Genomic DNA, 16015 nt, shown 5'->3' with positions numbered 1-16015 from the left:
CGTCTAGGGGGGGGGGCGATCGCCCCCTATGGATCCGCCACTGACCGTCCGTATCGCATGACTGTTTGACCCATTATTCAGCGAATGATTATTCATTCGGTGTTGTTATGTGCTAAAGTGTTCTTTCGCCAATTTTAAATAGATATTATTTTTCAACCATCTTGTGTTTTTAATGTTGTGTTTTTTACGTTCTTCTTAAGCTATTGGCCTTTTTTTCTTTATTTCGACTACAAAATGTGAATTCGGTCCATCTGAGCTTGTTATACAATTTTTTTTCCGAAATAAATATCTTGCCTTATCTTATAATCTAACTTCTAATTGTTTTGAATTCGCTTTTCATAGAAAAACTACTTTTACAAATTTTTAATTTATGAAAAAAAAAACTATTAAACGCACTATTAAAATACGAACGTCAGTAAACTAGACGCCTTTTCTCCGTAATTATGAACACCTTTATGAGCTGGTCATTTCAATAGGGGAAACGTGGCATTGTACTTTTCAAGTTTAAGGTTTGCCCTAAACCCGGCATTGGCTGCTGAGTAGTGGGCGTAAGCCTGGCCAGCTACTCGAGCGCGTTGAATACAGAATAGGAGAAAGTGGAAGCAGTGAAAGTATTTGCAAGCCATTATTCAAGTGAAAACGAAAGTGAATGGTCCTAACTAAAAAATATAGGATGGATGCCTTAGAAAAAATTGGAAAGGTAAGACAAATCCCTAATTTTTGGATCCCCACATGATAGGATAGAAATGAGAAAAGGCAGAAGTACGTTCACAATTTTTTCCATGTGGCAAGGGGAGGATAAGGCTATCGGTAAATATATACCAAATCATATTATTGAGTTAGGAATAAAGTGAATACACCATTCGATGCCTTTTTTTATGCTGATTACTAATATAATAAGCATTCGGAAATGAATTTCAGCCCCCCCCCCCCTATATATACCTAACCTAACCCTGAATTGGCATTTATAGGGGGGGGAGCATTTCCGATAGAAATGCTTATTATATTCGTAATCAGCATAAAAAAGGCATCGAATGGTGTATTCACTTTAGTCCTAACTCAATAATATGATTTGGTAGATATTTACCAGGCTATCTTGCCAGTTGCCATTAGGTTATCTATATTTATTTATTGTACTATACCAGGTCTAACAAATAGGGGGCTCTGGAAATTCAACATTAATTTTCTACACTTAGGAGGCGATATCATAACCAAATGGGAAAAATAAAATAGCTTACACCCAAACCTGGCAGATTTGCTAAAGAGTTGGATGATCAAGACCACAGAGATAGAAAAAAGGCTAGAGGCTAAATTCTGCAAAATTTTGCGGTAAGTTACAAAGGTGGATCTATAACAAAATCTTGGGAGGGGCCCAAAGTGACAATGGCACCAATAATTGACCAAATTGATCAATAATTGACCAAATATAAATTGATTTTTAGAAAAGAGTAAAAAAAAAGAAAAAAAGCAAGTGAAGGGACCGGAAAAATCTTGGTGGGGGCCCTCGACCCCCCGTCCCCTGGATCCATCCCTTGTAAGTTAGCACTGAGCCACGCTAAATTTTTAATTAGACCTTTTAAAATGAAGGATAATAGGATAAAGATCCTCCAGAGCTATTGGTGGAGTATAAAGCGTCCAATTGACGTTTCAGTTGCTGGATCTTTTTTACACGGACAAGTAGCAAGCTTGTCACCCAATCTTGCGGCAGCAGGGATCGATACTTGGGCCCTGTGGCCCAAGGATCGGGTATTGCCCACCAGAGCATCAATCCACTCTGCTACAACAGGGTTAGGCAAATTTTCAGCTGTTCATATTATTGACTTACGAATAAAGTGAACATGCTACTCGATGCCCTTTACGAATATCATAATCATTTTTGTCGGAAATAAATTTTACCTCAATCCTTATATATACCAATTCAGGGTATATATTTGCACATTAGGGGGTGGGGGTAAAGTTTAAACTTACCTCTCATTTGCATCAGAAATAAACCTCGTTTTGCTAAGGTTAGCATGTGAGTGAGTTTAGTCTTTTATTTTAGGATTGAAATATCTATGCAAGAGCTAACAGGAAAGCTATCACCCCAAATCATCCATAACAAAGCTTCTAGCACAGAAACCAGATAACAAAAAAAAAGAAATAAATCATCCGAACCTTATTCTCGCTAGTTTTGCTATTTATTTCATTCATCCACTCTCAAAACTAGCCGGAAATCTGACCACGAAATTTTTCAGGACCTGACCTCTTGTCTTTCCTCTATCTGCATGGTGGATGGAACCCTACTACATGGTGGATTACCACTATATTGGAAACGGAACTGCTTGACAACCCTGTAGTCTAGTCTATTCTTTAACAAGAATCTACTGGATTATTACTCCAGTAAATATGTACAAGATTCCATAAATGACTTAAGATCCCATAATGACTTAGGGACAAGATGAGCACACTAATCGATTCCTTTTTTTTATACTCTTTCTAAATATAACAATCAATTCAGTCACAAATGTACCCCCCCCCCCCCTTACGGTCCCACAAATAGCTTAAAGAATATGTAAAACTAAAATAAAACGCTAAAACAATGAAAGTCTTACTTTATAATATGCCCAATAACTTTATTAATGTGATTACCATGTTTTCTTCTATTATTATATACTTTATAAAAAATTTTCAAATAATATTTTGGGGCATTTTCCCATTATATGGGCATTTACAGGGAAACCAGCCACGAAAAACCCGTTTTTGACGGGTTAATTCAAGACACCACTATACCGTAATGCAATGCTTAGCATGGTTTTCAATGCGTTGATAAACTACTATATATTCATCCTATTTTACTTTATTTCATTAGCATTAACCAAACTTGACTTTTTAGAAATGCCCATATAATAGGAAAGTACCCATTTTGGTAAATTACACACTCAATCACACACGGAGATAAACTACACACTGAGCAGATGACATGGTTGAATAAAGGGGGTGTTCCCATTTGAGCGCTTTCCCATTTGAGCGCCACGGAATTTTGTTCCATTTGAGCGCCACGGAATTTTGTTCCCATTTGAGCGCCACGGAGTACCATTTGAGCGCCAAACCCAAAATTGTGATTTTGCGGTGGATGAAGCGTGGTTTGCTGCCACATTGACCTGTAGAAATATTTATTGCCACGAAGACAACGAACAAAACTGAGGATTTTATTGGGTCAATGGTTGTGAAAATAACTTCCATTTATAGTATTATAAACTAAGTAAATATATATAGTATTTATGTATACCATATATATTTACTACTAAAGGTATATACAGGTACTTATGCATTATGCGGTATCCACCGCTATATACTGTATGAGGAAAACAGACATGAAGACCCGTCGGTAAATTTTTCGCAGTTGATATTATTGACATAAGAATAAAGTAAACATACCACTCGATACCTTTTTTATGCTCTTTCCAAATAGAATAATCATTTTTTCTGATATGAATTTTACCCCCACCCCTATATATACCAATTCAGGGTATATATTTGCACATTAGGGGGGGGGGTAAATTTTATTTCTGATGTTAATGGGAGGTAAGTTTAAAATTTACCCCCACCCCCTAATGTGCAAATATATACCCTGGATTGGTATACATAGGGGTGGGGGTAAAATTCATTTCCGACAAAAATGATTATTATATTTGGAAAGAGCCTAAAAAGGCATCGAGTGGTGTGTTTACTTTATTCGTAAGTCAATAATATGATTTGCGAAAAATTTACCTGATCACCTAGCTATATCACCTAACATACGCAAAATATTATCTGGCGCTCAAATGGGACACAACTTAAATAATTAAAATACGGCGCGCAACTGGGAAATTCCAATTTGCGCGCCATGGCGCTCAAATGGGAAAGCGCTCAAATGGGATACACCCGAATAAAGGAGCCATAACTTATGACTGTATTTATATAATGGAGAAATATATTATTAAAGCTATATATGGGAACATGGGGAGGGAAGGGGTGCATTGGTAAGTGAATTGATTGGTGTATTTGGAAAGAGTTAAAAAAAGTAATCAAGTATTGTGTTCACCTTGTCCCTATGTTAACTATGAAATCCCGTTACCATTACTCCTTGAGTGGGGTTCCGATCAATCCCGATATATCGATTACATCACAGTTACGGAACTTCTCGTCTTGACATCCCGAAAAGGCCCAGTTTTGCTTCATTATCCAAAATATTGTTACATGCTTGGTTCAAGAACTCATGTGGCGCCACTGCGGAAAAGAGGTCGTGATCGTTTTTCACCAAGGATCGTGAAAAAACTAAAGAAAAAACTACTTTTTGACAAGGGTAATGATTTGAAAAACATGGTGTCTCAACAACTTCTTAGTGTCCCAATTGAGCTCTAGCTAGATAAGGCAACCCTACCCTTGAGAAAACTGGACAATAAAATTGAACAGCTAACCCAGAATATCCCACTTCTGGCCCCCGGTACAAACGGGGCTTGCCAAAGACATTATCATTCTTCAATTTTCTAGCTAAATTGTTCGCTAACATAACATTATAGGTTTTCGCATCAAAAGACTATCTGCTTTGGGTATTTTTAATATTATTTTTTTTTTACTCTATCAATATAGGTCTAAACGATGTTATTCGGTTTATGTACTCTTTGAACAGATAAGTTTACACATCCCTGCTCTAACACTGTTGATCGGGGGTTTTTAAAAAGTTTTCAAGGACCGAAAAGGTGCTCTTGCACTATATGGGCCTTTACAAGGGAACCAGTCACGAAAAATCCGTTTTTGACGGGTTAACCGCTATAGAGTAATACAATGATTGCGTGGTTTTCATTGTGTATACGATATTTAAACTGTTGTTTTTTGGGGTTTAGGGGAGGGGGTACCTAGGTAAGGTTTGGTTACGTATTTAATATATGCTATGCTTTACCCCTTCCCCCCCCTCTAATGCGCAAATATATAGCCCACGTTTGTTTCTAAACTATCATATATTTATCCTATTTTATTTTTGTTCATTAGCATTAACCAAACTTGACTTTTTAGAAACGCCCATATTATACCAGAGTACTATCGAAAAAAATATAACAAAGAAAGGGGAAGAAGTAGAAAAGAGACAAAGGGGCAGTGTAATTCTGTAGAATTTGCACAGATTGTTCGTGTGCTCAGGAATCGATAGGATGACGGAAGAACTTTTCTGGCTACTGTAGGTAGTTTTATTTTGACTGCATCTAAGTTTTTTTCCATTCATGTTTTTTCTCAAAAATCTTCTGAAAAATTCTGAAATGGAACAGATTATATGAGCTCAGCCACGATGTTGAGTGTACAAATATTGGGTTGAAATAAAACTAGTATTAAAAAAAATTATGTTGACCGTCTATTATTCAAGAAAATTGTTTAGATTTCGTGACTATGACATGCATCTATTTCTCTTGAGCTTCGCACGTGAGTTTTTTTTTCTGAACTTTCGATTTAATTTCTGAGCCCCCTCCTCTGGGAATTTAAGTGGAGCACAAATTCCTCAGTTCAAACTTAATCGAAGCAAAACCGAAACAGAATACCGTTTCTTTTTCATTTTTTTTCTGAAATTTCCTCAGTAAAAGTTTAAATTAAGAACGAGCCCGGCTTGCTCATCACCTACTCCCAGCGCGATTCGTATCAGAAACAAACAATTACTTACATAGAGTATTGACTGCATGAGTAGTTTTAGTTCTTTTCTCGTTCATATTTTTTCATATTTTAAGAAAGTTCATATTTTCTTTTCTCGACTAAAAGGGACTCAAAGATAAATGCCGAACCATTGGGGGGTATGAACATCTTGTTTCATGTTGATATCACAGTCTTTCTTTTAAGTACCATGGTTAATACTAATGAAATACAATAGGATGAATATATAATAGTTTATAAACAAATTTGGTCTATATATTTGCACATTAGGGGGTGGGGGTGGGGGGTAAAGCATTGCATGTATTAAATACGTAACCTAACCTAACCTAGGTACCTTTTTCTCCCCCTAAAGCCCAAAAAACAACAGTTTAAATATCGTAAACGCATTGAAAACCACGCTAAGCATTGTATTACTGTACAGCGGTGTCTTGAATTGACCCGTCAAAAAAGGTTTTTCGTGACTGGCTTCCTTGTAAAGGCCGATATAGTGCCCAAGTACCACTTCAACATATAAGACTATTTATTTTTCCTTGTGATTTATTTAAATCCTCTAACTTTTAAAACATGAGTGTCCGCTTTTAGAGTAGAGTAGGAATTGCTAGCATGCATACATTTTCTAACTGAATAAGGTTTAAAAACGACGTTTTTTTTTGTTAGAAAAGTTTAACATTCTTCTATGAATGGTGCAAATTATGGACATGTGTTTTTGACCTACTAAGGAGATGGAAGGCTTTCAGTCGCCCTGAAGGCCCAAAAGTTTTGCAACCTATGAGCATAAATAATGAAAGTTTTTTTGATAGCTATTGTAAAAATAATTTATTAGTCAAGAAAACACATATATTACCAATCAACGGCTTACCCAGGAGTTTTGTTTGGGGGGGGGGGTTGTTTTTTCCAAAGTTTGCAAAACAAACTTTAAAAAACACATCTAAAATTTGCTTATATCCATTTTTGTTACGTTTTTACGTGTTGTAATTCTTTTGGGGGATAAGGGGAGGGGGTGTTTAAACCCCTAACCTCCCTCTTGGATGCGGCCTTGCACCTTATAAAGATAGAAAAAAAAACTCCTAGTTGAATAAATTAAGCTGCAATTAGTAACAACGGCGAATTCAGCCGAAGTTATTTCTTTGCGGATTCAAATGAATTTTTGACTGAAAAAGTTTTTTTTTCAAATTTGGGAAAAAACTTGCTTTACTTCGCGCTTTTCAGATTTGTTATACCCAAAATAAAGGGGCGTATCTAATGCCTTTTTTGGAAAATTAGTTAAAAAATTGAGAAATACAAGGGAGAAATCAATCTTCAAGGATCATTCATATATAATAGAAGGTATGATGATCTTCCTCGAGATCTTCCTTGTCATTCTAATAAGTTGAACAAGTATGGATTGATCCGAAAAAGCTGTCTCTCCAGGTTGGGAAAAAAACTCCTTGATTTGATGAATAATGACTGTTCACAAAATACGATTTTGGTTGTCTTCAATTCTTTTTGGGACAAAAAGTTTGATTGAGAAGGCTTTCAAAGATAAGAAAAGCCTGCATAAAGGTGTTTTTGGGAACACAATCCAACAATTTCAAATACATTCAGGGGGATTTTGTAGGTTAACCCCCTCACTAATTTGTCCTTCAAAGCAATTAAAAAAGATAAGCCAGCCAAAAAAGAAAACAATCACCTTGTACTGTTGATAAAGTGAAACATATTAAAAAAAAAAAAAAAAAAAAAAAAAAAGGTTCCCATAATGTCTAGTTTTGAAAACCACAAAAGCTTCAAGATCAAGTTTGCCATTTTCTCAGCATGTATTGAGTAGAAAACATAATCCGTTGCCAAAAAGATCGATCTCTTTCAACGGTTAGTTACGTCATCTGTTGACTTGTGCAATCTTTAACCATAGTTTTATTAAAAAAAATTTCTCCTTTTGTTATATTTTAACATGTGTAAATGGATCAAATTGACAGGAAAACCCAACAAATTTTACTTTTCAAGAGCAGGTAGAGAAAATCATGAAAATTATACATTTAATAAATTGGATTGAAGATTTTGGTCAGCGAAAAAAATAAAACGGAATAATTTTTCAAGCTTAAGTTTAATCCAAGGTCATTCTGCATAGACCTGTGGCGTTAAAGATTTTCTGATGGTACGGAATATTTTCCAAAAAGCTTTGAAGCGTAACTTTAGGCCGAGGAAACCCCAGCAGAAAAACGACAAAGAATAGTTAGTTCCCATTTAAAAGGCAAAAAAGAGTCCCCATAGAACATCGAACGAAACTTTTAAATGGATAGGCAATCAATCGTTTTTTTAATCGTCAATATAAAATATTGTTTTGGCAGACTAAACAGCTTGCTTCAAAAAATGAATGAATGAATGAATGAATTTTATTAATAACCTGTCTTACAATCAACAGAAAAAGACAGAGCACAAACAAGAAAAGAAAGAAAAAGCAAAACTGGCAAGAAAAACAAATACAAACAAAAAGAACTATATAATAACACATCTATTTGAGAAGGTGGGTCCACTCGTGATCCAGAAGCTCTAGTTTTTTCACGTAATTCTGAATCACCTCCTCCACGGCCCTCAGAGGCTCAGCAATTCCATATTTTGCAACAATATGGCGGTTTTTTAACAAAAGGCGGCACTTGAAGAAGATATCGGGAATGCTTGAAAAATACCGACCTTATGTCTTTCTTGTTTCATGCACTCAGGAGCTTCCAAAAAGGAGACAGGTACAAGACATGAGGCAAAGCTACTGCATTATAAAGACGAGCGAAATATTTACGGCTTGAATTGCGAAAATGTTAAAGTTCAATTTCAAAGCTTTATCAGTTGTTTATATGTTAGAATGGAACAAAATTAAAAGGAAAGTTTTGACAAACAAACTTCCCTTTAGAGTAGTGAAAGTGAATGAAAGTTACAAATGAATTATTGTAAAAGACATTTGTATCTTTGGTCTGATTGGCCTTGTAGCATTGTTGCCTTGTAGTATCGTGGCCTTTTATTTGTTGTTGTGTTGTTGTCATCGGGGTCTAAAAAGTACATTTGGGCATATGAAGGTGGTCCAATAACACCGTCAGTGATTTGTGATGGATGTGTCGCTAAATTGATTTTGTCACAAATTTGTCCAGCCACTTTGAAACTGGTTACGATTATTGGTGGTTCGATCATCGCTTTCGTTGAATGAAGCTAAAGCGAAACATGAGTTCAAGTTTCGGATTTGTTTGCGGAACTCTTTTGAGAGCAAGTGAGGCCATATAAAAGGCCAAACCTGTTCACTTGGAAATTGCGGAAGTGGCAGTGTAACTCGATTAAGCAAGCAGTAACCGCTAAATAAATCACCCTTGTTGGCTAATTAATTAGAAAAAAAGTTTTCTGAGGGAAGTGAAGAGCGAAGTTGAAACTTAAAACGACCAAAAATTCTTACTTCACGGCCCATCTAACATATATAAAAAAATTAATGTAAATAAATCAACTGGTGATATTTCCCTATGTTTGTAACATTACAGGAGACTAGCACTTTAGGCTACTGAAAACACAAAAGCCAAGTATAAAAAACAAGAATATTGATTTAGGAGTCAAAAGTAAATACGTAGCCTCACAACACCAAACTAATCCATAACGCTTTTCATAGTCCTACAGGAGCTGTGATATCAGTAACTTTCAGTATATAGTTAAAATTATCTTAAAAACCAAGGCAAAAAAATAATAACTTTAAAGTCATTACACAGCATATAAAATAATGGATAACCTAGTATTACTCGAAATGAAGAACATATCAACCTTAATATGAACTCTGGAAATCCAGTTATTTCCCTCTATAAAACGGAGAATTTTAAGTTGTGATACGAATTCTAAAGCGAGTCTGTAGTGACACTTCGAATTTGTCTACGAAAATGTCTGTATATTTCCCAATAACCAATACTATATGTTAACATTGGGTAAAGTTCATAACTTTCAGCCCTCCCCCCGGGGACTTCGGGGGATTAAGTCATCCTGAAAGACATAGTTATCATATTTTCGACCATGCTGAACAAAATGGCTATCTCAAAATGTTGATCGGGTGACTATGGGAAACAAATGAGCGTGGAAGGGGGCCTAATTGCCCTCCATTTTTTTGGTCAATTAAAAGGGCACTAGAACTTTTAATTTCCGTTCCAATGAGCCCTCCCAAGATATTCTACGACCACTGGGTCGATACGAACACCCCTGGGAAAAAAAAAAAACCAACAAAAAAAAAACAAATAAACACGCAACCGTGATCTTTCTTCTGGCAAAAAAAGCAAAATTTCACATTTTCGTAGATAGGAGCTTCAAACCTCCGCAGAAGGGTTCTCTGATACGCTGAATATGATGATGTGATTTTCTTTAAGGTTCTATATTTTGTAGGGGGTCTTTCCCCTTTTTTTCGAAAATCGGCCAAATTTTCTCAGGCGCGGAACTTTTGATAGGTAGGATTAAACTTGATGAAACTTATATATTTGAAATCAGTGTTAAAATCTGATTCTTTTGATGTATCTATTGGTATCAAAATTCCGTTTTCTAGAGTTTCGGTTACCATTGAGCCGGGTCGCTCCTTACTTACAGTTCGTTACGACGAACTATTTGATAAGACATCTCAACCCTTATTAAGGAGCAGAACTAAGAAGCCGTACAAGAATTGGAGGAAAAAATAAGTTTATAGTGGAAAAAAAAGTCGAAATATAGTGTCGTTTCTTTTTGTAAAAAAAAAAGAAAATTAAAAAGGAGAAATAGATCTTTATTTCTTTGTTTAAAAAAAATAAAATTAGTAATATTTAAGAAAGTAGCACCGGGCGAGTAGCTGCGACACAAAAGGTTAACTGAGCAGACAGGTTTATGCATCGATATACTCACGGAAAATTTTGCTACCTCAACAGAAATGTGCCTTTTGGCTTAGGGATTTATTTGACCTGCCCCTAAATAAAAAGCCACTCATTACTCAGATATGAATGGAAATTTCAAAAAAAAAAAAAAAATTGTGTATGTGCGATATATGGTATTATAAACTACCTTTGTTTTCATTTCAAAATTTTGGGAAGAATTACCTGAATTCTCCTACAGAACTATTTTCATTTGGCTTTCTTCCTTTTTGGATGCACAATCTTACGTATGGAGAGAATAGATAGATAGATAGATAGATAGATAGATCGTGTATTTCAAAAAGCCCAAGAGCCATATACACACAAAAAATATGAAAATAGAAAAATTACAACAGAGCAAATTACAAACACACATTAACATTAATACATAGCGAAAAATACCTTCTGTTAAAATACCAAAAAAAAAAACTTTAATTCCATATAATTAATAATAATTAATTGTAAAAACATTTCCTTCTTTTTAATCCCTTCTCTATGTACGCACCAATACGAAATATTGTGGTTGGATTACTACTTTGTAATATATTTGGAAGCAGCAAAACAATCCCATGTAAATAATTTTCCCTTAAATCAGAGAGCACCGGGCACTTTCGGCGAAAATGGTCCAAATTTTCGTCCTCATCCCTACAAAGAGGACACACATACCGACCATCAGGATGTACTATCCCTCTGTCGAACACCATTTGTCTACTCTGGATTGGAAGGCAATTCGCCCTAAGCTGAATCCATCGACATAAAATCATAGCCGGTAAATTGAATTTAAAATAAATTTCCTCTCCAAAACTAGGTTTAACCTGATTATAATGATTCAATGTAGCGGAATTTAAAACCAGCCCTTGTCAATACTGAATTTCTTGACCCTCTAAGATAAATCTTACCTGGCTTACTAAATTTGTTGGTAGATCAGGGGAACCAAGACCGTCATTCCATAAGTAAGCCATTCCCACACTTTGTAGTAATGACCTAATTTGGGATGGCCACGACCTTTTCGAATCATAGCTCAACATCTGATAATAAGCAGCACTTACTAGTCTGTCTTCATTGCACCTAATGATCTTCAACCAAAATCTAAGCATCAAAATAGACCTACGTAATTTTAACGAAAACAGGCCCATATCACCTTTCAGAACCTGTGAATGAGTTGTCTGATGTAATCCAAATAGTCTTTTATAATACTGGAGCTGGAGGGACTCCAACTTCTGTGCCGCTTCTCCGCCCCAAATCTCCGCTCCATACTCTAATGCTGGTAAAATTTTTGTATTAAATATTCTTTTGTGCATTTTTAGGTTTTTAATTCCCATTATCGTCGGATTTCTAAAAATTTCAGACATGGCCACTTTACCTCTATTAATTAGTTCATCAACATGACTCTTTAAACTTCCATTTTCCGATAAAACAAATCCTAAATATTTTATTCTTTTACTTACTTTAAGTTCCTCATTATTAAATTTAAATTTATAATTATCTTCGCCACTTGTTGTCCTTTTTTTTAAAATAACAACTTCACTCTTTTCAACATTCAGCCTTAGTTTTTTCATCTGCAAATAATCATCTATAAGACTCTAAAGCGTCTGCAGATCTTGCGGTGTGCTAGCCACCAAGGCAATATCATCTGCAAATAATAGTAGTGATAGTTTATGGGTCCCTAGACTAACATTCGGAGCCCATCTATTCTCTAGATAATCAACAACATCATTTATAAAAATGTTAAACAATTTAGGAGAAAAAGTGCTGCCTTGTTTTACACCCAGCTTAATATTAAAAAAACTAGAAAACCTGTTACCAACTAACACGATTCCACTCACACAAATATACATACTCACTATCAACCTCACAAACAAATGAGGGAGGCCAATTCTAACCAGGGCATCCTTTAATAGCTCTCTGTCGACACCGTCGAACGCCTTGTGGAGGTCCAGAAATCCCACATAAAGACAAGTTTTTCCCTTTCCGTATTTATCAATTAATGCCTTTAAAATAAATATTGTATCTACCGGCCCGTACCCTGTTCTGAAACCTCCTTGTTGTTCATGTATTATATTATTTTTATATAACCATTTAGAAAGCCTTGTATCTAGTATTTTCTCCATTATCTTACTTAAAGCAGGGACTAGCGCTATTAAACGATAATTTATGTGCAACTTAGGGTTACCTCTCTTAAAAAGCGGTATAAGCAATGATCAATTGCGAATATGGAGAGAATATTACGATGGAGAGAATATTCAAAAATATGGAGAGAATATTACGATGAAATTGTCAAGTAAATAATTTGAATAAGTAAGTATAACAATAAGTAATTCTTCTTTTATTATACAACTTTGACTGGTTCAAGAACCACATGCGTACACCTCTCCAACCACTAAGTGGTTGGGGGTCGGGGTCAGGGGCGTAATTTTCTATGGGGCAGAGGGGGCAACTTCCCCTCCCAGACCTTAGTTTTCCTCCAGACCCCCGTTGACCCCCCCCTCCCAGCTCAAATTTAGTTTCTCCAAAATGTTTTCAAAACTAAGGTAAGCCAGCATAATTGAAGCATCCACTGAAACAAGTCATTTTTCTTTAGTACATCTTTACCCTTTCTATTACTATACGGCTCGCTTTTCCGTTTTCTCTGTCATTTTCACTTGATTTAGGAAAATTGCCTTTAAAGTTGACTCTGCCCAGATTTTTACAAAATTAGCCACTCGTTGGGGTGTGGATTTAGTGATCTACTCAGAATGTTGTTGGAAACCATGGATTGGATGACCTATATTCCCTTTTGAATCAAAATGCTTGGCCAAATACCTTCCTGGGACATGCGTTAAAAAACGAGTGCATCACATTTATAAAAATAGTGAGATTATCCGAAAATGATCGCATAAAAGGGAGAAAACCATGATTGAAAAAAAACCAAGCAGGAGTCGAACGCAAGCTACTCTAATTCCAAGTCGAACGCTTTACGAACAGAAACAAAACTTTAATAATCTAATTTGATATATTCGCGCTTGTACCTTAATTGCGTAGCTTATTAAGGGGGCTTGGAGAAGGAACATATGAGAGGTTTTCTTGAAAATATCCGGTTAAGGGGTTGGACCATAATTATTGCAATGATGACATCGTTTTATGCTTCCAAGCTTCTCTACTTAACAAGTTACATCAAAAGTGTTGTTTTAGTGCTATATCAGTAGGAAGGGCACAATTACTCCGAACCCACACCACTGCTGCCATCTACAATTTAGTCTAACGCCGACGGGACATAATTTATTCAAGGATTATCGATCGAGTCTAATGGGGTCAAGGTCAATTGATTTTTTGCTGTTCGTCTAGGTGTAATGACACTGGGGGTGAAGTTTGCACATGCGCATTGACGGGGTGAAGAGATGTATTGATCTAGGACTCGAGGGGGAAGTGGTTTTCCGAGAAATTGATTACGTAAACGAGGGGGAAGTGGATTTCCGAGAAATTGATTGCGTAACCGAGGGGGAAGTGGATTTCCGAGAAATTGATTACATAAAAGAAGGGGACAGAATTTCTGTGAAATTTATTTGCATAATCGAGGGAAATTATTGATCTACGAAAGGGGAATTAGAAATGACATCACTTGTTTCCTAGGAATTATACGGGATTCTAAAGAGATATAAATTCTATTTTTAAATTTTTCCTTCTCAGATCTTACGTGACTGCGATAAATTAATATTCTATTTTTAAATATGGCTTCTTTGAACTTTAGTGTCAGGAATTAGAAATGACATCACTTGTTATCTTGGTATTATGCGGGAGTCTAAAGAGATAAAAAAATCCTTTTTTAAATACGGCTTCTCTGAACTTTAGGCCACAGAGATAAATTAATATTCTATCGAAACCATAATAGTTTAGCTAGGAACAGCTATGAGATGAAAAGATTAACGTGGGGAAATGGTTTCCTAGGAATTTCAAATGTGACAGCGCAGGGATGCCAAAACAAAATGAACACGCAGATATTACTTTTAGGGGATTATTTGGGCGAAACCATTCGAGACATTTAGAAGATGATTGAAGCGAAACCGTTTGAGGCATTTTAGAATATGATTTAGAAGATGATTTGAGGGTGAAACTCTGTGGTCATTATAATACACAAGTTCCATTTGAACAGTCTTGTGAGATCCCCTACCCCAACAACCCCCTATCCCGACCCCAAACGGCCCCGACCCTCCTACCCCAATCCCGAAGGAACCCCCCGGCCCCAAAAGGCCCCCAGGTCCCCCAATGCCCCCTTCGGGCCCCCAAAGGGCCCCCAAGCCTCCAAAGGCCCCCGGGCCCCCAAAGGGCCCTCGGCACCCCCAAAGGGCCCCCCTATTTTTTAATACTTTTTTATGTGTACTTGAGACATAGAAGGGCCCCCACATTTCAAAAGGCTTTATTATATCTTTTCAGAACAAGTTCTTTTCTTAATATTCCCTCCTAAACCTATTTTACAAGTTGATGTACTCATCCTTTTCACCACAACTTTACCTTACGACTTTTTGAATACCCCAACGCCAAGCAGTACTTTTCAAAAGGCTTTTTTTATATTATTTCAGAACAAGTTCTTTACGTAATGTCCCTCCGAAACCAATTTTACAACTTGAAGTACTCATCCTTTTCACCCACAATTTTACTTTATAGCTTTTTGAATATCCCATCACAAAGGAATACTTTCAAAAGGCTTTTTTATATTTATCCAGAACAAAAATCAAATATTATTCATAAAATCACATCTATTTTAAAAGTGTGCATCAAAATAACAACAATCTTCTTTAATACCACCAAATGTTTACTGAACACACACAATTTTCTCTTAGAATTAATATTTTCCATCAGTGATAAACACTTTTTCGGTTCGAACTAGCAAGTTTTCTACCAAAGACACCAAATTTTTTCTTAGAAGTAAAACATTTTTTTTGACTGTGATAACAACTTTTCTGTCAGAAGTAGCAAGTTCTGCTTAACACTAGCAAACCTTCTCATCAAAGTAACGACATTTAACCTTAATAATACCATACTTTTACTGAACACACACAAATTTCTCTTAGAAATAATATTTTTCATCAGTGACAAAACCTTTTCTGTTCGAAATAGCAAGTTTTATACCAAAGATACCAAATTTATTCTTAGAAGTAACATTTTTTTGATTGTGATAACAACTTTTCTGTCAGAAGTAGCAAGTTTTGCTTAACACTAACAAACATTCTCATCAAAGTAACGACATTTTACCTTAATACTAACTTACCTTTACTGAACATACACAAATTTCTCTTAGAAATAATATTCTTCATCAGTGATAACACTTTTTCTGTTCGAATTAGCAAGTTTTCTTCCAAAGATACCAAATTTGTTCTTAGAAGTAGCATTTTTTGATTGTGATAACAACTTTTATGTCAGAAGTAGCAAGTTTTGCTTAACACTAACAAACCTTCTCATCAAAGTAACGGCATTTTATCTCAATACTAACATACTTTTAATGAACACACACAAATTTC

The 16015-nt window shown here is 35.8% G+C and overlaps 1 protein-coding gene across 2 annotated transcripts in view; it reads left to right on the top strand.

Moving 5' to 3' along the window:
- The first annotated feature begins 563 nt into the window (after positions 1–563).
- The window catches only part of Dlip2 (Dorsal interacting protein 2), a 106132-nt gene continuing 90680 nt past the window's right edge, over positions 564–16015 (top strand). For both annotated transcript variants that reach the window (XM_089095345.1, XM_089095344.1), the window contains exon 1: positions 564–700. In XM_089095345.1, coding sequence (XP_088951471.1) covers positions 650–700 — 51 coding nt within the window. In that variant the 5' untranslated portion in view covers positions 564–649. The remainder of the gene's footprint in view (positions 701–16015) is intronic.

This window comes from Artemia sp. Qi Xiang Cuo, chromosome 10, assembly GCF_049724085.1.
Source record: "Artemia sp. Qi Xiang Cuo chromosome 10, ASM4972408v1, whole genome shotgun sequence".
Lineage (NCBI taxonomy): Eukaryota > Metazoa > Arthropoda > Branchiopoda > Anostraca > Artemiidae > Artemia > Artemia sp. Qi Xiang Cuo.
The sequence above is the reverse complement of the archived record's forward strand: the minus strand, read 5'-3'. Positions and strand labels throughout refer to the sequence as shown.